At 37.6% G+C, this 19,901-nt stretch overlaps 3 protein-coding genes across 4 annotated transcripts; all 3 read left to right on the forward strand.

The window, feature by feature from the left end:
- The first annotated feature begins 352 nt into the window (after positions 1–352).
- On the forward strand, positions 353–2,285 carry LOC104265750 (ATP synthase mitochondrial F1 complex assembly factor 1-like). Its single transcript, XM_026834539.1, has 7 exons — positions 353–498; positions 624–755; positions 822–885; positions 1,126–1,200; positions 1,410–1,577; positions 1,792–1,954; positions 2,058–2,285. Exons 1-7 carry the CDS (start codon positions 380–382, stop codon positions 2,264–2,266), a joined length of 930 nt encoding a protein of 309 aa, XP_026690340.1. The 5' UTR covers positions 353–379; the 3' UTR covers positions 2,267–2,285.
- Positions 359–11,922, forward strand: zf(c2h2)-88 (zinc finger protein). 2 transcript variants are annotated; one of them, NM_001078436.1, is given in 17 exon segments: positions 359–498; positions 624–755; positions 822–885; positions 1,126–1,200; positions 1,410–1,577; positions 1,792–1,954; positions 4,749–4,879; positions 4,942–5,046; positions 6,790–6,954; positions 7,715–7,802; positions 8,064–8,241; positions 8,486–8,693; positions 8,791–8,939; positions 9,040–9,131; positions 9,309–10,579; positions 10,952–11,046; positions 11,124–11,897. In NM_001078436.1, coding segments are annotated over 10 exon segments (2,739 nt in total). In that variant the 5' UTR covers positions 359–498; positions 624–755; positions 822–885; positions 1,126–1,200; positions 1,410–1,577; positions 1,792–1,954; positions 4,749–4,879; positions 4,942–5,001; the 3' UTR covers positions 11,572–11,897.
- Positions 11,923–13,067: 1,145 nt separating this feature from the next.
- LOC100187539 (protein IWS1 homolog) lies at positions 13,068–18,990 on the forward strand. Its single transcript, XM_009860302.3, has 11 exons — positions 13,068–13,852; positions 13,981–14,092; positions 14,822–15,045; positions 15,428–15,481; positions 15,595–15,657; positions 15,903–16,067; positions 16,448–16,580; positions 16,951–17,131; positions 17,311–17,454; positions 17,940–18,099; positions 18,365–18,990. Exons 1-11 carry the CDS (start codon positions 13,165–13,167, stop codon positions 18,742–18,744), a joined length of 2,304 nt encoding a protein of 767 aa, XP_009858604.1. The 5' UTR covers positions 13,068–13,164; the 3' UTR covers positions 18,745–18,990.
- The last annotated feature ends 911 nt before the right edge of the window (positions 18,991–19,901 follow it).

Here is a 19,901-nt window from a genome sequence, read left to right on the forward strand (position 1 = left end):
ACTAAAAACACAGGTGAACGAAATAACACCTTCAGTACGTAATACATAATCTAATTTTATGCACGGCATACAGTAATGTCATATTAACCACTAAACAAGTGTTGTACATCTTTTTTCATGTATTGCTGTTCCCCATAAATATGTAGGATATACTTAGCCTAGTCATGTTTTTGACGTAACGGTTGAATACTTTTTGCTGATTCATAAATATCAGCGGACCGTTTGTATTGTATATTTATACAATGTGTGGTCGGCTTTCGTGTTGTAGATATTTTGCACAAAAGTTTGTTTTAGGCTAATTAATAATAAAACAGTTGTTTATATTTGTTATAACTCATGTCATTTTCTCGGTAGAAATGTCGCTTCTGTGCTTGACTGAATGAGCAAAGGAAATTGTAGCAAATCGTTCCTACAAAAGTTACAAGGGTCAAACTCTGTAATTGACAACATGACGCACAGATATGTTCGTCTGTTCCCAATACTGTTAGGAACATCAAGGTGGGTGTATTTAATGAATAATTAAAAGTCAGTAACAAAAATGAACTAGAATAAACATACTGCCACTTTACTATAATACAAAGAAAACTTCAAGTAATATTTATTATTACTATATTAACAAACAGACCAGGTGTTGCAAATAGACCTTTCGCCCTAAACTGCACACGATCTATAGCTTCGTCTCAAAACGATGTAGTAGACCTCACCGAAAATCCATTCTTTCAAAAGTATGCAGACAAAATACAACACCTACAAAAGTAAGCGGTATCGGGAAGTTATATTTGATTATGTCGTTAACTTCTATTAACTAGTGTTTTGAATAGGTCCAATCCTGAAGAATACCGAAAAAGATTGGACCAACTGAAAGCATTAAAACAGTCGAAAAGAGTATGTAATTTTGTTGGTGTTTATTGTTTTGTAAGGAATTTAAAAGTTTTTTTCCGAATATCTAATGACATATCTTTAAAAGACTCTATTTATTCATTTATTAGTGAGGCATTTTGGCGTTTCTTTATTTTTTATATCTCTGTCGGACTCTAATTGTTTATCATTGTGCAATAAACGCAAACCTCTTATTACCTCACACCATTACTTTTACTTAATCTAACTTCTTAAAATATTTTTTAGGAAGAAGGTAAAGTGGAAACCGAGAACAAAACAAGCCAAAAATCAACCGAAAAAAAATTGCCTGTGACTAAAAAGGTAAATAACCTATTTTACAAATCACCTGTTAACTCTTAAAACAAATTATTATACACCTGTTTGGCATTTGTTGTTGTATGACCATTATCCCATTTTGTCTTACCATATTCCACCTTTCCCAGTGTTAATTAAATTTTTTTTTTGGGTAATTAACTGTAATTTTTATGGTTTTCCAAAGATTCAATTACAAAGATTTTGTTTTTATTCAGACTAAAACACTGGATGATATTTTAAAATTGGAAATGGTAATGAAGTTAAAGGCAGAAGATATCCAGAAATTGTGGGTGGACAGATATGCAAATAAAGATGCTGTGTGCGCTGTGATATCTTCCCAATCATACTGCGTTATAAGAACCATACTTGAGAAATATCCTGTGGTGAGATAATAGTTGTGGGGAATTAACTTGCAGTGAAAGTATTAAAAATTACTGTTTTTAAATATTGTTTTGTAGCATTAATCTTTTTTATGGAACTGATTAATTAATAATAACATATGTTGCTAAAGTGGTCTACCAAATTCTTACTTTTTGTTCTTTAACTGAGTTTTAATTGATTTTTACCAATTACCAATGAAACACAATTTTGCGTCAGTTTGTTTTCCCCCTTCCACGCAAAGATGGGTACGAGATATTTGTTGGCCAATTTTCCAACAACGACATATACTTCACATCGCTTATCAATTATCAACAACACAAAGAAAATGCTCCCAGCCAACTTACACTCAACCATTTTACTGAACTGGAGTCAGAAAAAGGTAAGTTTCCTTTTTGCTTTGTTTTTCATTCTAATATAACTTTACCCAATCCCTAATGCAAAATATCTAACTTGTGTAATTTTACATTTATCACCAACCCCAGGTATTGTTCTAATGTCTGGCCCAGTTTTCGACGACGCACTGTCCGTTACAGACGCCCAGTTGCTCGCTTACCAAGTCCAGCACTTCTGTACTGAACATCCAAAGCTTATCAGAGGCTTTAACGTATCCCCTCAGGACTTTGATATTAACAGCGTTATTTCGTCGCTCGACACAGGCCTTTTGTCCAAGACCAGCTCATTAAATAAATAGAACATGTTACTATCTGCCCGATATGGATTTTCGTTTTCTTATATAGCATATTTTCCCAAGAGTTTGCATCAGTGGCTGATCTTTAAAATACGCTCACGCGCCTTACGTGCTGTTTTAAACCTATTGCACCTTAAGGACTTTTTCACTACATATTTTAGGGGCCATCTAGTTTATCTTTATGATTTGAAGCGAATTCTGCGTGTGTGTATTTCTCCTATACCATAATTTAAAAGCCTATTTAATATTACCTACATAGTTAGTATATGCTGTGGAACCACGGTAAATTCGGAGCGCAAAGTCTTTTAACACTGGTACATGTTCTTTAACTTTCCCATTCCCAGATTTTGTTATCGGTTTTCCGTATCTGGCTCTCGATTAGCAATATTGACATAATGTACTTGCTTAATCCGGTAGAAGGTCGCCACCTCGACACGGCAGCCCATTTGACCAGGCCATTCCACGATTAAATCTGCGTTGTGTTTGTTCGGTGCAAGTAAAACTGCACGGTTAGGATCACGCAGATTGAGTTGGCGAACGGATTAAATGTACTTGAACATATTGGTCATGTCGGATTAGCCGAAAAGCGCCATTAGCCGAATCAAAAGTTATGAAAACACCTTAAAGCCTATTTAAACCAGGCATAGGGTATTATTTAAAATGATGCGATAAATTAATAGGAAAGTATGGAGTGGTGGTAATACATTATATGTATTGGATGCTCGCGATTTTAAAAAGTCATGATTTTTTAGTTTTGTGTATCCCTGTGACAGTGAGAAAAAATACACGACACAAAACTATTTTACTATTTGACCTGTGGTGCTATTTTGCATTGGAGCATGAAATGCAAACTATAGTTTTGATAAATTGGTCAAATGCTACTATGCCCTTTTACGCTCCAGGAAACTCGACAAACGAATTTTCTGTTATTCTATTGTAACGAGGCGATTAAGTACAGAGCCGCTTGCTACTTACATTTATTAACAAATTCGACAATCAGGATATTCGCACTATATATCACCATATACAGCACATGACGCGGGTCGTATCATAATCTTTGTCTCTCGGAACAGTTTAATCCCTTGGCCAAATAAAGCGACACAAATCACCCAAACGTGATGTCGGTTTCGAAATTGCGTCAGAGTCTACGCCGCTTTGCAATAACGGTCGCATATTCAGGTCATCAGCGTAAAACCGCACTACACATACCCCATCTCCCCCCGTTGATAGACCACCTCCTGATCGTGTCATCCATCTCCTTAAGCCTGGATCGGCCACCTGTCGCTAAGTTTCGGGATCAATTTGGCTGTTCTCAGCTTCCCAAGCCAAGCGCTGCGACTTCCACGTATCCGACTTACGTTGCTTTTGCAAGGCGACCGATTTAGGCATTTGCAGAGTGCCCTATCCATGCCAAAATATCACATAAGGTTGTATGTCGATCACAGAGTCAAATAAGTGCTGCAATGTGTGCAATCGAGCCGGTGCAAACCGCTCTTCCCATATTGCTCCTGCGCCTCCTGTTTTGGACCCGGCTTAAGTATCAATGTAACATGAACAGCTAAAACGACACAGTCCCGCGGTTAACAAACGGAAAAGTAATCTCCCAAAGTTTTCTGTTGATTAATGCAAGCTGCATGCCTTGTTTTTCCACCCCTCACCCACTAAAAACACACAAAAAAACGACATCTTTGGGCATTGCTACGTGGGCGTAACCAGCAGCTTTTGCTTGCATTTGAGTGGGCTCTCGGCTGTTCAATTTTGGAACATTATATCATCCATGTATAATCCCACATAATATTAGTAAAAAGTAAGTATTTATAATTTTTTTAGACAATACACAAAAATATTATAACGAAATTTCTCACTAAAATTTTTCTTCAAGCATATATATATTAACTGAATTTTCGTTATGAGCCTTTTATGCTCATGGAGTCTGCTCCTTCGTCAAGGTCGTATAGAAAACCTAATAATTATAGTAGTGTGAAATAGAAAAGGCAAAAGTCATTTTTAATGCGCAAGTTATACGGACTCGACATAAATATCGTATATGTAGACTTCAGACGAGCATTCAATTCAGTAAACACAGGTACAGATAGTCAAGGAATTATAGTAATGCATTTCACTGCAATTCTTACTGTTGATGTTATTGTTTGTTTTGTTCAGTATTAGTTTGTATTGACCAAAAGTCTTTGTTTGAAGTTCGCACGACTCCAAATAATTTTCAATTAAAGCCTCGACATACCAAATTAGATATAAACACAAGTTTGTCAGGATCATGTAATATTCGGAAATTAATAGGCTAAATTGTTTGTTTGGATTTTAAATGTATAATTTGGAACTGTTGCAATATTGGCGTTCGACAAACATATTGTAGTCGGTTAACAAAGGTTTACGTATTTACTGTAAAATAAATACCAGCAATGTGTGTAAAAATACCATTTCGGTTTGGTGTGTCAGTAATTTGTAAAGGTAAACTTTTCCACAGCCTGCATTCCACACGAAAAATGAAAATAAGTGAGCGCGGCGTGAGAGTAATCTGAAAGAGAAAGGAAGAGAGGAAGCGAGCGAAGGAGTGAGAGCAAAAAAACGCTGGTTCGCCTTTTTTTATTGCGATTGGTAAAGGGGCATTTCTTCGGTTTCGTTGGCGTTAATTTTTATTCTTGCCTCGTGCTCAACAGATTGGTACATGCTATTCCTGTCTCAGAAGACAAGCATTTGAAGCTATCAGTTGAGTTAGTATGGTTCTTATGGCTGATCTTGATTTACGCGCCCCTACTGTCCAGGTAAGCAAAAGTTTGACAGTTTTTTTAACTACTGTTGCATATCGATGATTTTAAATATATGTATATCTGTGTAGTCTATACGTAACATGTAGCACTGTATTCAACTAACTTAAAGAACAAGAATCAGTTGTTGATTTTAATGTTGACTTTTTTTATAATGTAAAATGTAAATCAAACGATTTTCGTTATCGTTGTGGTTGGTCGTTTACGTTTAATGCAACAATCAACATAGTTTAAAATACCAACACAAGCGTAATATATTGTTGCTATGGGATATCAATATTTGTTTGCATTTTTTATCGTATGCGCTAAAACGAAAATTATGCCTTTTATGGCAGAATAAAGCCGCAGCGTTCCTAATATTAGACCTGCGTATTCAAGTATAGTTAAACGCTTCTCAGATTTCTTGGAGAGGTTGCTTAATAGTTTTCAATGTCCACACTCCGAACTTTCACTCATATACCAACATCCCAGGTGCGCAAAGTTGTCGGGGTTATTAAATGTGTATACGCCTTACCCGCTAACGGAAGTGATCGTCAACCTCGCGCGGCCCACGAAAATAAACATGTTTTGAGAACAATAAGTTAAAACAAAATTATCGCCCATCAGTTGCCACGCGCGGTACCCAAAGCGGTACTTTGTAAGCGAAATTTCTCGCCAATTGATTGTGATGAACAAAAGCGATGGGTGCTTCGTGTGCTTTACGTATAGTTATGTAAGAACTTGTCAACATTGTTGCATTTCTGGTTGATTTACAGTGATTGGGAATCTAAATATTCGCATGTTTTGGGTCGCTTTGATATGTCGGCCTTATTAGTAATTTCAGCTTTGAATTTGGAGGTAATTGGGGGGAGTAAAGTTTCCTCGTATATACGCTTAACAACCATTATAACCTAATAACACACCTGCTGTACAGCCAAGGTGGTAAAGGATAAACTTGAACGACAATGAACCACACGCAGCCAAATCGGCGCTGTATGGCAAACACCGTTGCACTTGCAATCAGTGAAAGACGTGGCCGCCTAAGCTTGACAGCCGGCGACCGCCAAATGTTTGCATGCGTCTCGGCCACACTTGCACACTTCGAAAGTAAACCGAACTTCCTCTGTTTGTTCCAAATCGGTCACTTTCGTGTTTTTATCGCGTTTACGATTTACTAAATGCCGTTTCACCGGGAAGCGACTGTTGGCAAGTCACTGGCCTTGGTTTTAATAGATCACAATGCAGTGCCATGTGCAAAACACTGATATTAGCCTTGTAATAATATACAGACGTCGCGTCTGTCGATAATATATATTACTTCTGTTAATAATTTCCAGCGTCGCAGCTGTATGGGAGATTAGGCCGTGTTTACGCAGATTGCAGTGAAATTCTCGTAATCGTTGATACGACACGAGCTTGTTGTCCCGATGTCTGTGCATAATGAACTCTCATTTGCAAACTCCGTCTGTGCCCTTCACCGCAATTAAGCCATCGAGGTGCCGGGAGTCAGTACACTGCCGCGAACCCTCGCCACAGCCGTGCTAGATAACGAAACGCAATCGTTGTTCCCCGTCAAGTGCAAACAATTATGTCAATATAGTTAACTGATAAAACGAGACGATAATTTACTGCGGCTCTGGTGATCATGGGAGCAGCGTCACGCAAGCACGTCGCGACTAGACTCTGATCCCTTTTCGTGGCTTTCGCGAAAATATAAAAGAACCGAATGTGCATGCAAGATTAACAGAAATCCTTTTTTAGGCCGCATCGTATGAACGTGATAACAGAACGAGTAGCTCATTACTCGATTCTCGACCCACTGCCCAACCAACGTCGTGGGGAAATTATTTCCGAGCAGCAAGACGATACGCGCCATATTGTCCAAGTTGGTCACCCCCGAAAAACAGATATTTCAGCGGATTACCTGTAAGTATACTTACCACCATATTACAAAGCTTGTCCATGTGAAACAACCACGGTCATTAATCATGTACCACTGGTATGCTAAGGCAATCGAAATTTTTATTATTAAAAAATCTATAAATGATGACACCTATATACTGCTACAGCCCCGCTGCTGTGAGAAAACGCACGTAATACTAGGTGTAGACATTTTAACTATATCAGCACCACCTGTTGCGTTTATATATACATATATATTATACACCACCTGGAGTATTAGTAAGGTGGAGAAAGGTGGAACACCTTTTCATTTCATTTTCTTGTCCTATTTAGTAAAAAAAAAACGAAGAACATTTAAAGAATTATAAAATCGTATCATCACGGCACCTATAGACCGTTGTTAACTGTTTAAAATACGATTAGGATATTTAAATAAGATGTGCTTAATGTGTCTCGTTTTCCCCCACCCTGTATTATATACCACCTGTAATATATTAACACCTATTCTATACACTTTTCATAAGAGGGTAATATATACAATATATGATACTGTAGGGTAAGATCGTATACCGTTAGCTCCCAAATCTCCTATTTTCTGAACACTTTTTAAACAATTAACAACGCTTTCATAATCGCAGAGCTATACGTTTAAAAATTCTGTAAATATTCTTTGTTTACTAACGAATGAGACAGGAAAAAAGAATAAAAAGTTGTCCCTTCTCACCCCAACCGCATTCTTATACAACACGATCTTTAATTACAACAATATCATTTTATTTTTTAGTCATCATCCAACGACAACGAAACATTGTGTACGAATTACAAAACGTTTCAAACTGGAAAAACACAAGATCCCCGGTCATACGTCGAAGGTTAGTGATGTAAAAAGTTTGTCACCCCACTATATGCAATATTAGAGATAATTGAAATATGGCGTAACCGATAGAATATAAATGCTACAGCAAATCTAAAAAACAGTGTATTTGAAAAAAGTGACTAATGGTGCTGTCAGTTGTTGTTGAAATATGTAGCGCATTGGTTAAATTGGATCACTTTTTAAATTCTTAGAGTTAGCGCTGACATTGTCCAAAGGACTTTTATACCAACATTGCAACAAATTTTGACTTAAACAGGAATGTCCGCTGCTGACCATCGGGAACTTGCTCGTCGATTCGCAAACCAAGTAGCTGAAAGGTTACCACGTTTAAACTTCGCAACTAAAGACGAACATGATATGCGAAATATTAAGACATCACCCACCAAAACTGGATTTGCTGGACGCCTGGTATTGTCAAGCAAAGGAGAAAAAAAGTAAGTATGTCCGAACAAATGAGAGGCAGTTCTTTTTATCTACAATAAGATTAACAGAGTGTTTTTTTTCTGTATTTAAAGCTATACTCGGCTCCTTTAAAACACATTTGTACGGAATAATACTTTATATCTATAATACCGAGATAACTATAATACGTGTTTATAATTTAGGTATAAAGTTTTATTGAAACAATTTGTTTGAAATTTTATACCTAAGCCGTAAATTTACATAATTTTTCTTTAGATATCTTTGCGAAAACTGCGACCGTTGTTTTGCCGACCCTAGCAACCTTCAACGCCATATCCGCCAGCAACACGTGGGCGCAAGAGCGCATCCATGTCCAGAATGCGGGAAGACGTTCGCTACATCTTCTGGACTCAAACAGCATCAGCATATACATAGTAGTGTGAAGCCTTTCACGTGTGAAGTGTGCCACAAATCCTACACACAGGTAAGTTTTTGCTAAGAAAATACACTTACATAAACATAAGTCTATTCAATTTAGTAATATCCTAAATTTACCTTGAAAATGTTAATTTGCTTTACAGTTTAGCAATCTCTGTCGACATAAGCGCATGCAGGCGAACTGTCGTGCTCATATGCGATGCCAAAACTGCGACTCCCTATTTCCGAACATCAGCTCACTAACGAAACACCGGCGATTCTGTACTGGAACGGCCAACGGCAGCACGACCAAGTAAGCATTATATAAAACTCTTTTTTTTATTAATAGTTATAACTCTGTTTTACCTTTGTCGTGACTGAACATTTTATAACTTGTCTTATTTTTTCAATAGAAATCCCACAAAAGTTGGGAATGGTGCTTCTATGGCAGCGTCACCCAAAACTGAATCAAATTCAAGTCGACAATCTTCTCCACAAAGTGTTGGTATGTAAACTCTATTTGCCAACCTATTTTTCAGTCTGAAATCTAACTAAACCCTTTTAAATGTAATAAAATTCAAATTTTTATATTACCTTTACTAAGATTAATAATATAGTTTTGCATAATGGTTGCAAACTCTTTTTTTTGAAAAAATGCAAATAAAATTAATTTTACCAACAGAGTCTCGTGCTTGCGAATGGAACGATACAACAAAAGGTCAAATTTCGAAAGCTGTCGAAGCCGAATGGTCCGAACGACTTCGCCGCTTATACGCCATGGCAGCAGAGTCCAGCACACGTGGTCTTGGGTCTGAAATGCGGATGAACCAAACCCGAAAAAATTCTTACTTCTGCCATGCGGAAAAAAACGGCGAACCATTCGTTCGCTCGAAAAGGGGTTTTGCGGACGCACAAGTTCAATGCAATAAGCCCAATGTTGATTCCACCATCGAGGCAACCACACAACGCACAACAACGTTCCCAATTGTGTTAAAGGCAAATTCTACACGATTCTTACGTTCTTATGCTCTCCCTAACTTCAGCGCAACATCCAGACATGCCGCTGTCCAGTTTGATTCTTGTGAAAGTCTCAAGAGATCAACCAATCAACTACCTTCTCCAACATCGCCGATCGACCGACCAAAAGAGAAAATTTGGAACCCACTGCTCTCCCCATCTCCAAACGCACCAAAACGTTTACCATCATTCGACAGCTTCTCGCCGACAAATTTCCCTGCGGTAAAACCGAACCCCGCAGCCGCCGCTGTAGCTGCAGCTTATCTACTGTCCAGTAGCCAGGAGAAGCGCCACAGCACATTTTCAGTTGCCAACTTCTCCAAGTCTTACTCGAAACCTTTTAGTTTTGACATTCCCCTTGAACAACCTCGAGTTACTCCAGAACAGCCACTTGACCTGAGCATGTCATCCACCGTGAAGAAAAACAACGATCAAACCACCAACAACACAAATCAACAAAGCGTGGAAAACCTCAACAAGTGGAAGCAATCCCTCAGTTTTCTATACGAGGCTGGAAAACATTTTGGGTCCTCTTCATCGATTTCAAAGTTCGGCAACTTCAACCCGTCTCAATTTGCCACAGCTACAAGCGTACCAGCGTACCCACCGACAATGTACTCCGGCTTTTCTCTTCCAACAAGAGAGTCGTCATGGGCACCTCGCCCATTAAGAGAGTCAACCTGTTTCACAGATACCGCTGCTCATAAATACCAGTTCCAACCAAACGCCATAGCTCCTTACTATCAACAATGCTTTGGGTTTGCACGGGAACGCTATACTTGCAAATTTTGCTTCAAAAACTTTCCCCGAAGTGCAAACCTCATCCGACACGAGAGAACGCACACCGGAGAGCAACCGTACACCTGTCAATACTGCGACCGAAGCTTTTCCATATCTTCAAACTTGCAACGTCATGTACGAAACATTCATAATAAGGTATGTTCCAATACTTTTATATCAAATTTATTTTTGTTACATGATTTATCTTCAGTTGATTCATTGTTAATATATTTTGTCCCCTTAAAAGTAAAATTCATGAGGATAAAAATAAGTCCTTTAAACAGGCTGCTGTTTTTTATTACAATAAACGTAATAGTAAGGTGGGGGAAGATGGGACACCTTTCTCTATTTTCTCGTCCCGTTCAGTCGTAAATAAAGAATATTTTAAGAAATATATAACCTTATTTTCACAACTCGTTACGTGCTAAAGGTGTCCCATCGTCCCCCGCCCCATTATATATTCCTATTAATAGTACAAGTGTGTATTACTTCAATCCTCTAATCATGCTTTTAACTTAATTTTCCTAGGAGAGACCATTTGAATGCCACTTTTGCGGAAGAGAGTTCAGTCAGCAGGCAAATTTAGACCGTCATCTCAAGCACCACGAAAAAAATGCTACTCAGTAAGTTTAAGCTCTTGCATATGAACGGCATATACAGCTCGGCAATCGAATTTTAACCCTATCTTTACCTTCCACAGTGAGAAAACGCGCATGTATTCCGAGAACTCCTCATTTTACGAAGATGATGCGGAAGAAACGTCATACGGTGATACCTCTAAGGATGAAGGATTATATTCTTCATCGTCTATCATTTCTAGCCAAACGAGTCCATGCTCATCATCTGGCCACTCCAGCCACATTTCTTTTCATCGGCGCACGTCCAGCACCTCTTCTTCTAACGATTCTGCTTTCACTTCTAACTCTCCAGTTGGCTGCCGTCCGGAGCCGATCGACTTCCGAATGGAGCAGTCGCTCTCTCCTGTTTTGCGACCCATCCGAAAACTTGCTGCCAATACTGATTGTGAAAGCGATGAATCAATGGAAATCTACTGCAGTCCAAATCTGAACGACAGTGCAGTAAAGAGTGCTACTGAAGGACTCATGCGTCTTGTAAATTCAGGCACACCAACTGTCATTCAAAGTTAAGCTGGATACTGCTTGAACTCAATACAGACACTGCTATTTCAGTGCGGTTTTACACCACTGTTACCTTTTTTGTTCCGAAAATCGAGCCACTCTTGCATGCAAGCAAATAAGTTGATGGCTGATTTTTTTATTTTTTATTCAACCTCTGTTCGAGACTGCACACCGTGTGTAATTTTACTTTCGGCAGCTTTGCGACAATTTGTCCCTGTTTATTTTACTCTCGCTTCAGTTGTTTTTGATCTTTGTTTTGAACTAAACGCATATTCAGCTTAGCCTACGTGAACTATACAGTGCCGTGTACATATCCGAATACGAACATCGCGCGTGGAAATTAAATGCTTTAAAAACAAATGACTGGTTCTAAATATTTTAGATCCAACAAAGAGATTTAGGATCAATCACTTTAAATCGAATGCATAAAAGGAAAAAAAAGAATAAGCAAAGAAATTTACCTAGTTACAAGTCTAGTCCTTTTTGTTGGTCCCAATTATCGCTTTGTAAAACCAATGTTTATATTAGATATATAGATGAAAGTGGAGCAAAGCGTATTACCTGAACAATAAATCTATAAAATAGAAAATGTGTTTATGTGGTAAAAATTAGAACCATAGAAATACTCTGGTAAAATTAAGTCAGATTTCTATGTAAAGGTTAACGTTACGCTTTATTGAACAGAGATAGAAGATTTTTCCATTGTGAATTTCCCAAAGTGTGCGCAGTGGTTTTAGTTGTAAAGCCTTGTAAAATAAAAAGAAAGGGTGGAAAGAAGTAGAAGTCAAAACATTTTATCGTTATAGATAGCCTTTGTTGCTAGTAAAGATTCTTACCTCTAAGTTTTCTGACGGCTAAACGTAACTACTATAACCTATACAACGACAACGTCAACGTCTAACCCCAAGCTGCTAACTAGTATAACCACTAATCCCTAACTAATACAGTAACAACCACTACTAACCTCAAACACTTTCCACCAGCCTAATCTGTAATGTACGGTACCAAGGATTCTTCACTAGTGCCAACGTTTCTACACGAATATTTATGTATAATATTTTGTCATTTTCTTTTTACTATAATATCTGTATTCTTCTAGGATCACCTTGGTGGTGACTATTAAGTTCAGCACGCTTTTCTGACTTCTTTGATCTCTGTTTTCATCCCCACTGCATCGTTTTTATTCTCTCGTGCTTACGAGTTACCACACTTTTCAACTTTGTGTATAATTTTTGTTTTTGGTTATAATTTGTATAACCCATTAATGACCGCTGGGTTGGAGCAAAGTTCGTAAATTGTCTTGCTTAAAGACACATAGGCCGATCAGTGTTAGTGAGTACCGCCGCTGAGCATCGAACCGGGGACACTTTGGTTTTCGATGCAGGCGCCTAAAACGCTGAGCCCCGTGCCGGACAAAAAATGTATTTAAATCCTGGTGGTAATTAGTTAATCAATGGTTTGCTGTAAAGAAATAGTACCTTATTTTTATTCTAATCCAGATTTGTTTTAACTAATAGTTTGTTTTTATTCAGATCTATTTATTGTTTGTGATATTAGAATTGAAATTGAAAATATAATTTTGCAAGTCACAAACATAAAAATATGGATCCAGTTGATGATAATAATGAACCTCATTCTCCACAATCTGGATATTTGGAAGAGGGGGAAGGTGATGGAAGCTTTTTAGAGGAAGGACAGAATGATGAGCAGTATGTGGAACACAATTTAAATAGCTCGGAAAATGTCGAAACAGACAATGGGTTTGCTCAAATTGAAGAAACTGTGGAGGATGGAGGCGAGGAAGATGAGGATCAGGAACAAGGTTTGGGAATTGAACAGAATGCAGAGTATGGTCAACTGGAGCAGGTTGTTGGTGAAGAAGAAAATGGTGATGATGAACAAGAAGAAGGAAACATCAGCGGTGAACTGATGGAAGGAGAGCAAAATGTTTCCTATGATTCGGTTGAAGTTGGTGAAGTGGAGAAAGAGGTGGGGGATGAAGGCGAAGAAGTTGCTTTTCACGCTGGTGAGGAAGATATTTTGGAAGAAGAAGTTGAGGGAGAGGAGCACTTGGAGGAAAATGTTCAAGAGTTTGTTCATGAGGAGGGTGATCCTAGTGAGCAACAGGAGGAAGTGATAAATGAAGAGCATGATGTGATTGGTGAGGAGGTTCTTGAGGAAGAAGGTGAAGAAGTAGAAACTTATGAGGATGGTGGAGTCCATGATAGCTCTGCAGAGGTTAGAGAGGAAGGTTTCGAAAATGTGTCTTTCAATGAAGAGGCAACTAATGGTAAGTTTAAAAAGAAATTTTTAAGAATGTTGGAATAAAAAAAACAAAACATTTTTTGTAGTTAAAATGAACACTTCACCAATACTTGCTTTTAAAGTTGTTTAAGCTCATTTTAAATTGATATCTAGATGCTGGGAACGAAGTTACGGAAGATGCAGCTTTCGAAGAACAAGCTGAAGAAAAACTGAAAGAAATGAATGATGCAGAATTTGATCAGGTTCCTACATCAACAAATGACATGTAAATACCTCATTATTTTATTTAAATCTTAATGTTAGATGTGCTATGCAGTTTGATTGGATTAAGGTTTTAAATATTCGGTCAAGAAAGTTGCTATGCTGCTAATGTGATGATCCTGGTTAAACGAATGTTTAAATTTTTGTTGAATTGATATGATTATGCATTTAGTAGATCATCTTCATCAAAAATGTTTTTATTGTTGTGTGTGGTCACTTCGATTTTATAAAAGGTCATTGGCCTCAAAGAGTAAATTATTAGATTGTGTTTAAATAAAGAATAATTACTATCTAGAATTGGTTAACATTATAAGTTAGCTTTGATAATGGACTATGCAAGGAAGAGAACCTACATTGTCTGTGGCAGTGTTATATACACTGGTGTAAAGTTACGGGGTTGCAGGGTTGCCTGGCAACCCTTTGATTTTCTCCATACTAATAATGCGTAAGGAATTACGTTCGACCAAACGAAGACGCCATTATTACTGCGAACAAACTTTGTTTACGTTCGTTAAAATATGTCAATATTTTAATTTGTCTCATCCCTAAGTATTTCTGAATACGTTTACGTTTGTATGAGCATTTAAAAAGCACATATTTAAACGGTTGCAAACCGAAAACATAGGGTTGCAAAGACTTCCTTTTTTTTCTGGTTTTTGCAACCCTAACTTTTAGTAAAACTTTACGCCTATGGTTATATACATTAAATAATGTCTTGCTTGTTAACGTACAGGTACGTGGATCAAGTTGATGCAGAAGATGTTGCTGAGGATGTTGTTGCTGAGGTTGGAGCAGATGAGAATGAGTATGAAGCTGCAGTGGAGGTGGAGGAGGGGATGCAAGAGGATGAAGTTGATGAAAATGTTGCAGAGCATGTAAGTGATAGTGATGAAGATCAAGAGGACACGGCAAGTGATGGAGTGAAACTTAGCCATGTGTCAGATGATGACGAAAGAGGTGAGATTATCTATAACTTTAAGCATAACTTGTTTAGGATGGAAGAAATGTTGTAGGCCTAGTATGTAAAACACCCCGACCAATTTTGGTCTATAATTTGTGCTTAAACCAATTCATAATTGACGTTATTATTGCATACCTGGTCACCTGGACCCTGGTTATTTTGTTTGTGCATGCTTTATACAGCTCATACAGTTGATAATTGATATTGTAAATTCTTCCGGAAATTATATTTTGCTTTTCTTCAGCAGTGTGTTTCAATAGTTGTTACTTGCTGAATTGGTATTCCATTGCTACAATGCTGATAAAAGTAATTTAGAATTTAGATAATGACTAAAGCATCCTGTTTAAATAGCATTACACTTTCACTCATTATTATCAGGTTCCGATTTTGAAGAAAGCAACTCCCAAGTTAAAGCAACTCAAGATGAATCAGGTAATTTCATTTTTGTTACTTAAAAATGTATATGAAATGTATATTACAAATATTTTTTTTTAAAGAAGTATTTACTATGTAATGTGTTTATAATCTGGTGTATTATTTTGCAGTTAATCAAGCACAGATTGCGAAAATGTTCGACTCGGATAGCGATGATGATGCTGCTGAAAATGGTAAGTTTGGACAATGTGATTGTATAAGTTATAACATAATTACACAATTTTAGAATGGCACAAATGCATGGCCTACGCTACATAAGAATTATTTTTTGTAGAATGTCCGTTACTGTTTTTTGCTTAATTTTGTGAAATAATTTGGACATTTGATTATATTCAGTTCTGTGCCGTTTAAACAATGCTTGTGTTTTTTACTGTTATATAGGAAAATTACTTTACAATATCTGTATTTCCTCTTGCAGAGGGAGATCTGATCAATGATATTTTCGGGAAGAGTGATGATGAAGATGAGGAGTTCACTGGCTTCGGAGTGGAGGAAGTGAAGAAGAAAGATGAGAGAAGCAAGAGCGCTGTCGGAGCAATCAGCTCAGATTCTGATGATGACAGTGAACCAACTCCAGCTGGAGGTAATAAAGGGCATTAAAGGGTTTTGTGATGTCCTATAACGGCAAGATACTAGTGCTGCATGTCAGCGTTTGGCAACCATGCTGTTATTGTACTTAATGATTATTTAAACTTGGTATATAAACCCTATACTGGTGAAATTGATTCTTATTAGATTTCCATGTATACTACATACTACTACAAAACCACATATCCTTTTTTGGATTATTTTGTTGCTAACTGGCAAACTTTTGCCTAGTTTCCAGATCTCCTGGCATGCTTTCTTAGAGAAACTCACCCATTTACAATTTAGAATTCTGTGTGGTAAAAGTGATAACTAAAAGTCCGAGGTACATTACATGATTACAGCATGTGTTTAATCAAGGCTCGAATATTCTTCTAGAAGCAAGTAAGCAGCAGACACCTGAAGGTACAGAAGGTGATTATGATTCGGATGAAGGTGTCAAAGATGTTCGGAAAGAAGGAGGGATCGTATATGACTTTGACCTTATGTTGGAACGAAAGAAAAATGAAAGGTAATGGCATGAACACTCTGTGTTGTGAGTGGTTTTAAAAGAAAGGAAATGAATCTAATCCTGATACAAACATCTGTATATAGCAACTAATTGCTGCACTCATATGCTAGTGATATGTGTATTTTATTAGATCATTAGAGAAACTAAAGAAACCAAATGAGCTATGGGTTATAAATGTTCTCAACTAATAGCCTAGAATAGTGGAATATATTTAATTACAAAAGCAATTGAAATGTTCATATTTAAGTTTATTGCCAATAAACGTGCATACAACAAAGTAGATAGTGTTTTATTAGCAAAACTGTTTGGTGCACCTTGATTGAATAAAGAAGGTAACTACAACCTATTCTTAAAATCATTTTGTTTATAGGAAAGGACGTCGTAAGAAGGATGGTGGGACCTTTATATCTGATGCCGATGATATCATTAATGCAATGCTTACAAAGATGAGAGAAGCTGCAGAAGCAGATAGAGAAGCCAATAAACATAGGAAACCTGCTCTAAATAAACTCAAGATGTTGCCTACTGTGATACGACACTTGAAAAAACAGGTATTGGGCTTTATTTATAACACTCAATTCTACTTTTGAATTCAGTAAGTACAGTTGTAAGTTATGTTCCTTTCTGTCACAACCTTTTTAGGGCTCTAAGACTATTTTCGTGCAATAATGATCATTTTTAGAATGTTTATCATAGTTTGGGTAATGTTTTAACCTTTTCTTCTTTTCAGGATTTGAAGGAATCTTTTGTTGACATGGGAATGATAGCGGCTGTTGATGACTGGCTCTCATTGCTACCCGACCGCAGCTTACCTCACCTTAGCATTCGAACCGAACTTCTGAAAATTCTTCATGAGTTGCCAGGTGTAAGTTCGGTAAGTGGTTGTATATTTAATGATATTATATATGTATCACGTGCCCTAATTTAATCCAAGACACAATCACGCTGTCAGCTGCAGTTGTCTTAATCATTGTTGGGATCTATGTTGTTATTATTGCACCTTTTCTTGTTTTGAAGAAGAACTGTAAACGTCATTTTATTCGCCTGTAAAAACGCAGTAATTGAAGTAACATTAGTATTCGCTTAACTGGGTATTCCTGCTTGCATCTAATTTGTAAGATTCAGCCAAGCTACAAGATAAAAAACTCATCATCATTAACGCGAGTACGCGGCAATATGTATCTTCTATCTTGTATACAACTTGAATGGATGTTGTAGGTCCTATTGTGTTATAGTATTGTGCCAGCAAAAATTATACATTATTTGTAATTGTAACAGCTCTAAACAGCACTTCTGGTCAGTTTCATATTTAAAATAAATGTGTTGAACTTGTTATAAAATATATTTGATGTCTTTCAGGAAACCTTAAAAACAAGTGGTATTGGAAAGTCAGTGATGCGACTCTTTAAACATCCACGAGAGACAAGAAAAAATCGCGAATCTGCAGGAAGATTAATTAACAAGTGGTCACGTCCTATCTTTGGTTTAAATGACAACTTTAAGAGTATGTCCAGAGGAGGTATGTATCTTTTTCCGATAAATGAAACATTTTTTTCATACCAAGTTTTGCTGCTCTTTATTAATTTTTTATAAAAAGGAATACGAAAAATTAGTAAATATTGCGTATTACGTTTATGAATAGTTAATATGTACAATTTTCCAAGTTATATTTGTTTACGTTGTCTGTTAGTGCCCCAGTCAAAAAAAAAGTATTTCTAATTTTTTTCTTACAAGTTGTAAAACCGAATCAGACTACAATGCTTTGACCTAATTTATTTTATCAGATCGTGAACAAAGAGATTTAGAGCATATGCCGCAAGCAAAGCGCCGGCGATTGAGTGCTGGTCAAAATGAGAGAAGGGAAGGTGAAGAAGAAGGTGCTGGAGAAGCTGAGCAACTTCGTCCTGGTGAACGAGGGTTTGTGATGCGGGCAAGAGTGCCTGCTCCTTCACACAAGGACTATGTCATTCGACCTAAATGGAAAGTAGATTTAATGGAAGATGAAGACAGTCAACGGTTTCACCGACGATCCAAGGGCAAGCAGGGTAAAAAAGATGACAGACTCGAGAAGCATTTGAAATCTTTTGCAGACCGTCGCAAGCACAGTAAGATGCAAAGAGCGGTTGGAATAAGTATTGAAGGAAGCAAAATGCCTCTTACGTGACAAGACTTATTTTTATGTTTCTGTGCCAATCAAGATATTTTACCATGATTTGCAAAATTATCGACATACTATGTGTTTCATTGTTTCCATGAACCACATATCTACTTCTTGCTAAAGTAAGACTGCACATATGCTGCCATGCTTATGTAACCCTAAGTAATATCTCCTTTTTTTTCAACCAAACGCAAATCTTTTGTGTTTTTGTATTTTAAAAATATAAAAGGACTGCAAAATTGTTTTGTAAAATGAATTTGTTTTACTCTTTGGATATCGTAGAAGGTTAGAATAACCAAAACAGCCTGGAGATACAAACTAGCAGCAAAATGACAATGAATGAATGTAACTTTATCTTCGCATGGCCGGAAAACGACAGTCGTTAAAACACAGATGTTTATACACCTCGTGCTTGCTTACGAGTTACCATGTATGTTACTTCGTGGGTAATTATTTTTTTGTGGATTTTTTTTATGCGTTGCAGATAATTTGGACAAACAACTGGGTTGGAGGGACAACCCATTTGTGACCACTGGGTTGGAGAAATTACCGTTAAGTGTCTTGCCCAAGGCATACGCCCACAATGGTAGCAACGACGAGCCTTGAACGAATTACCTCTGGGTTCGAGGCAGGCGCGCTGACCAACTGTGCTACGGCGCTGGATAATCGTTAATAACATGCTACAGGTAAAAACTATTTGTACAAGCGGCAAATAAAAGCTAAATCCACAATACAGTATAAATTACCTTTGTTAAATGCCCAAATTTACGTAATCTGGAATTAATAGGCTCTTTTCCCGGACCCCTTTAAAACATAAAGTACCGCATGTACCGCTTGTACAGCATGTACCGCTTGTACCGCTTGTACAGCATGTACCGCATGTACCGCATGTACCGCATGTACCGCATGTACCGCATGTACCGCATGTACCGCATGTACCCGCTTGTACAGCATGTACCGCATGTACCCGCTTGTACAGCATGTACCGCATGTACCCGCTTGTACAGCATGTACCGCATGTACCCGCTTGTACCGCATGTACCCGCTTGTACAGCATGTACCGCATGTACCCGCTTGTACAGCATGTACCGCATGTACCCGCTTGTACCGCTTGTTCCGCATGTACCCGCTTGTAAACAGCATGTACCCGCAGGTACCCGGTT

Source organism: Ciona intestinalis, chromosome 5 (assembly GCF_000224145.3).
Source record: "Ciona intestinalis chromosome 5, KH, whole genome shotgun sequence".
In the NCBI taxonomy this organism is placed as follows: Eukaryota; Metazoa; Chordata; class Ascidiacea; order Phlebobranchia; family Cionidae; genus Ciona; species Ciona intestinalis.

Bases quoted from the DNA above. Each gene is read 5' to 3' on its own strand.
- LOC104265750 (XM_026834539.1), top strand. From the start codon at position 380: ATGAGCAAAGGAAATTGTAGCAAATCGTTCCTACAAAAGTTACAAGGG. The intron at 886-1,125 runs GTATGTAATTTT...AATATTTTTTAG, and splicing joins CATTAAAACAGTCGAAAAGA to GAAGAAGGTAAAGTGGAAAC. The intron at 1,578-1,791 runs GTGAGATAATAG...ATTTTGCGTCAG, and splicing joins TACTTGAGAAATATCCTGTG to TTTGTTTTCCCCCTTCCACG.
- LOC100187539 (XM_009860302.3), top strand. From the start codon at position 13,165: ATGGATCCAGTTGATGATAATAATGAACCTCATTCTCCACAATCTGGA. The intron at 16,068-16,447 runs GTAATAAAGGGC...ATATTCTTCTAG, and splicing joins TGAACCAACTCCAGCTGGAG to AAGCAAGTAAGCAGCAGACA. The intron at 18,100-18,364 runs GTATGTATCTTT...TTATTTTATCAG, and splicing joins TAAGAGTATGTCCAGAGGAG to ATCGTGAACAAAGAGATTTA.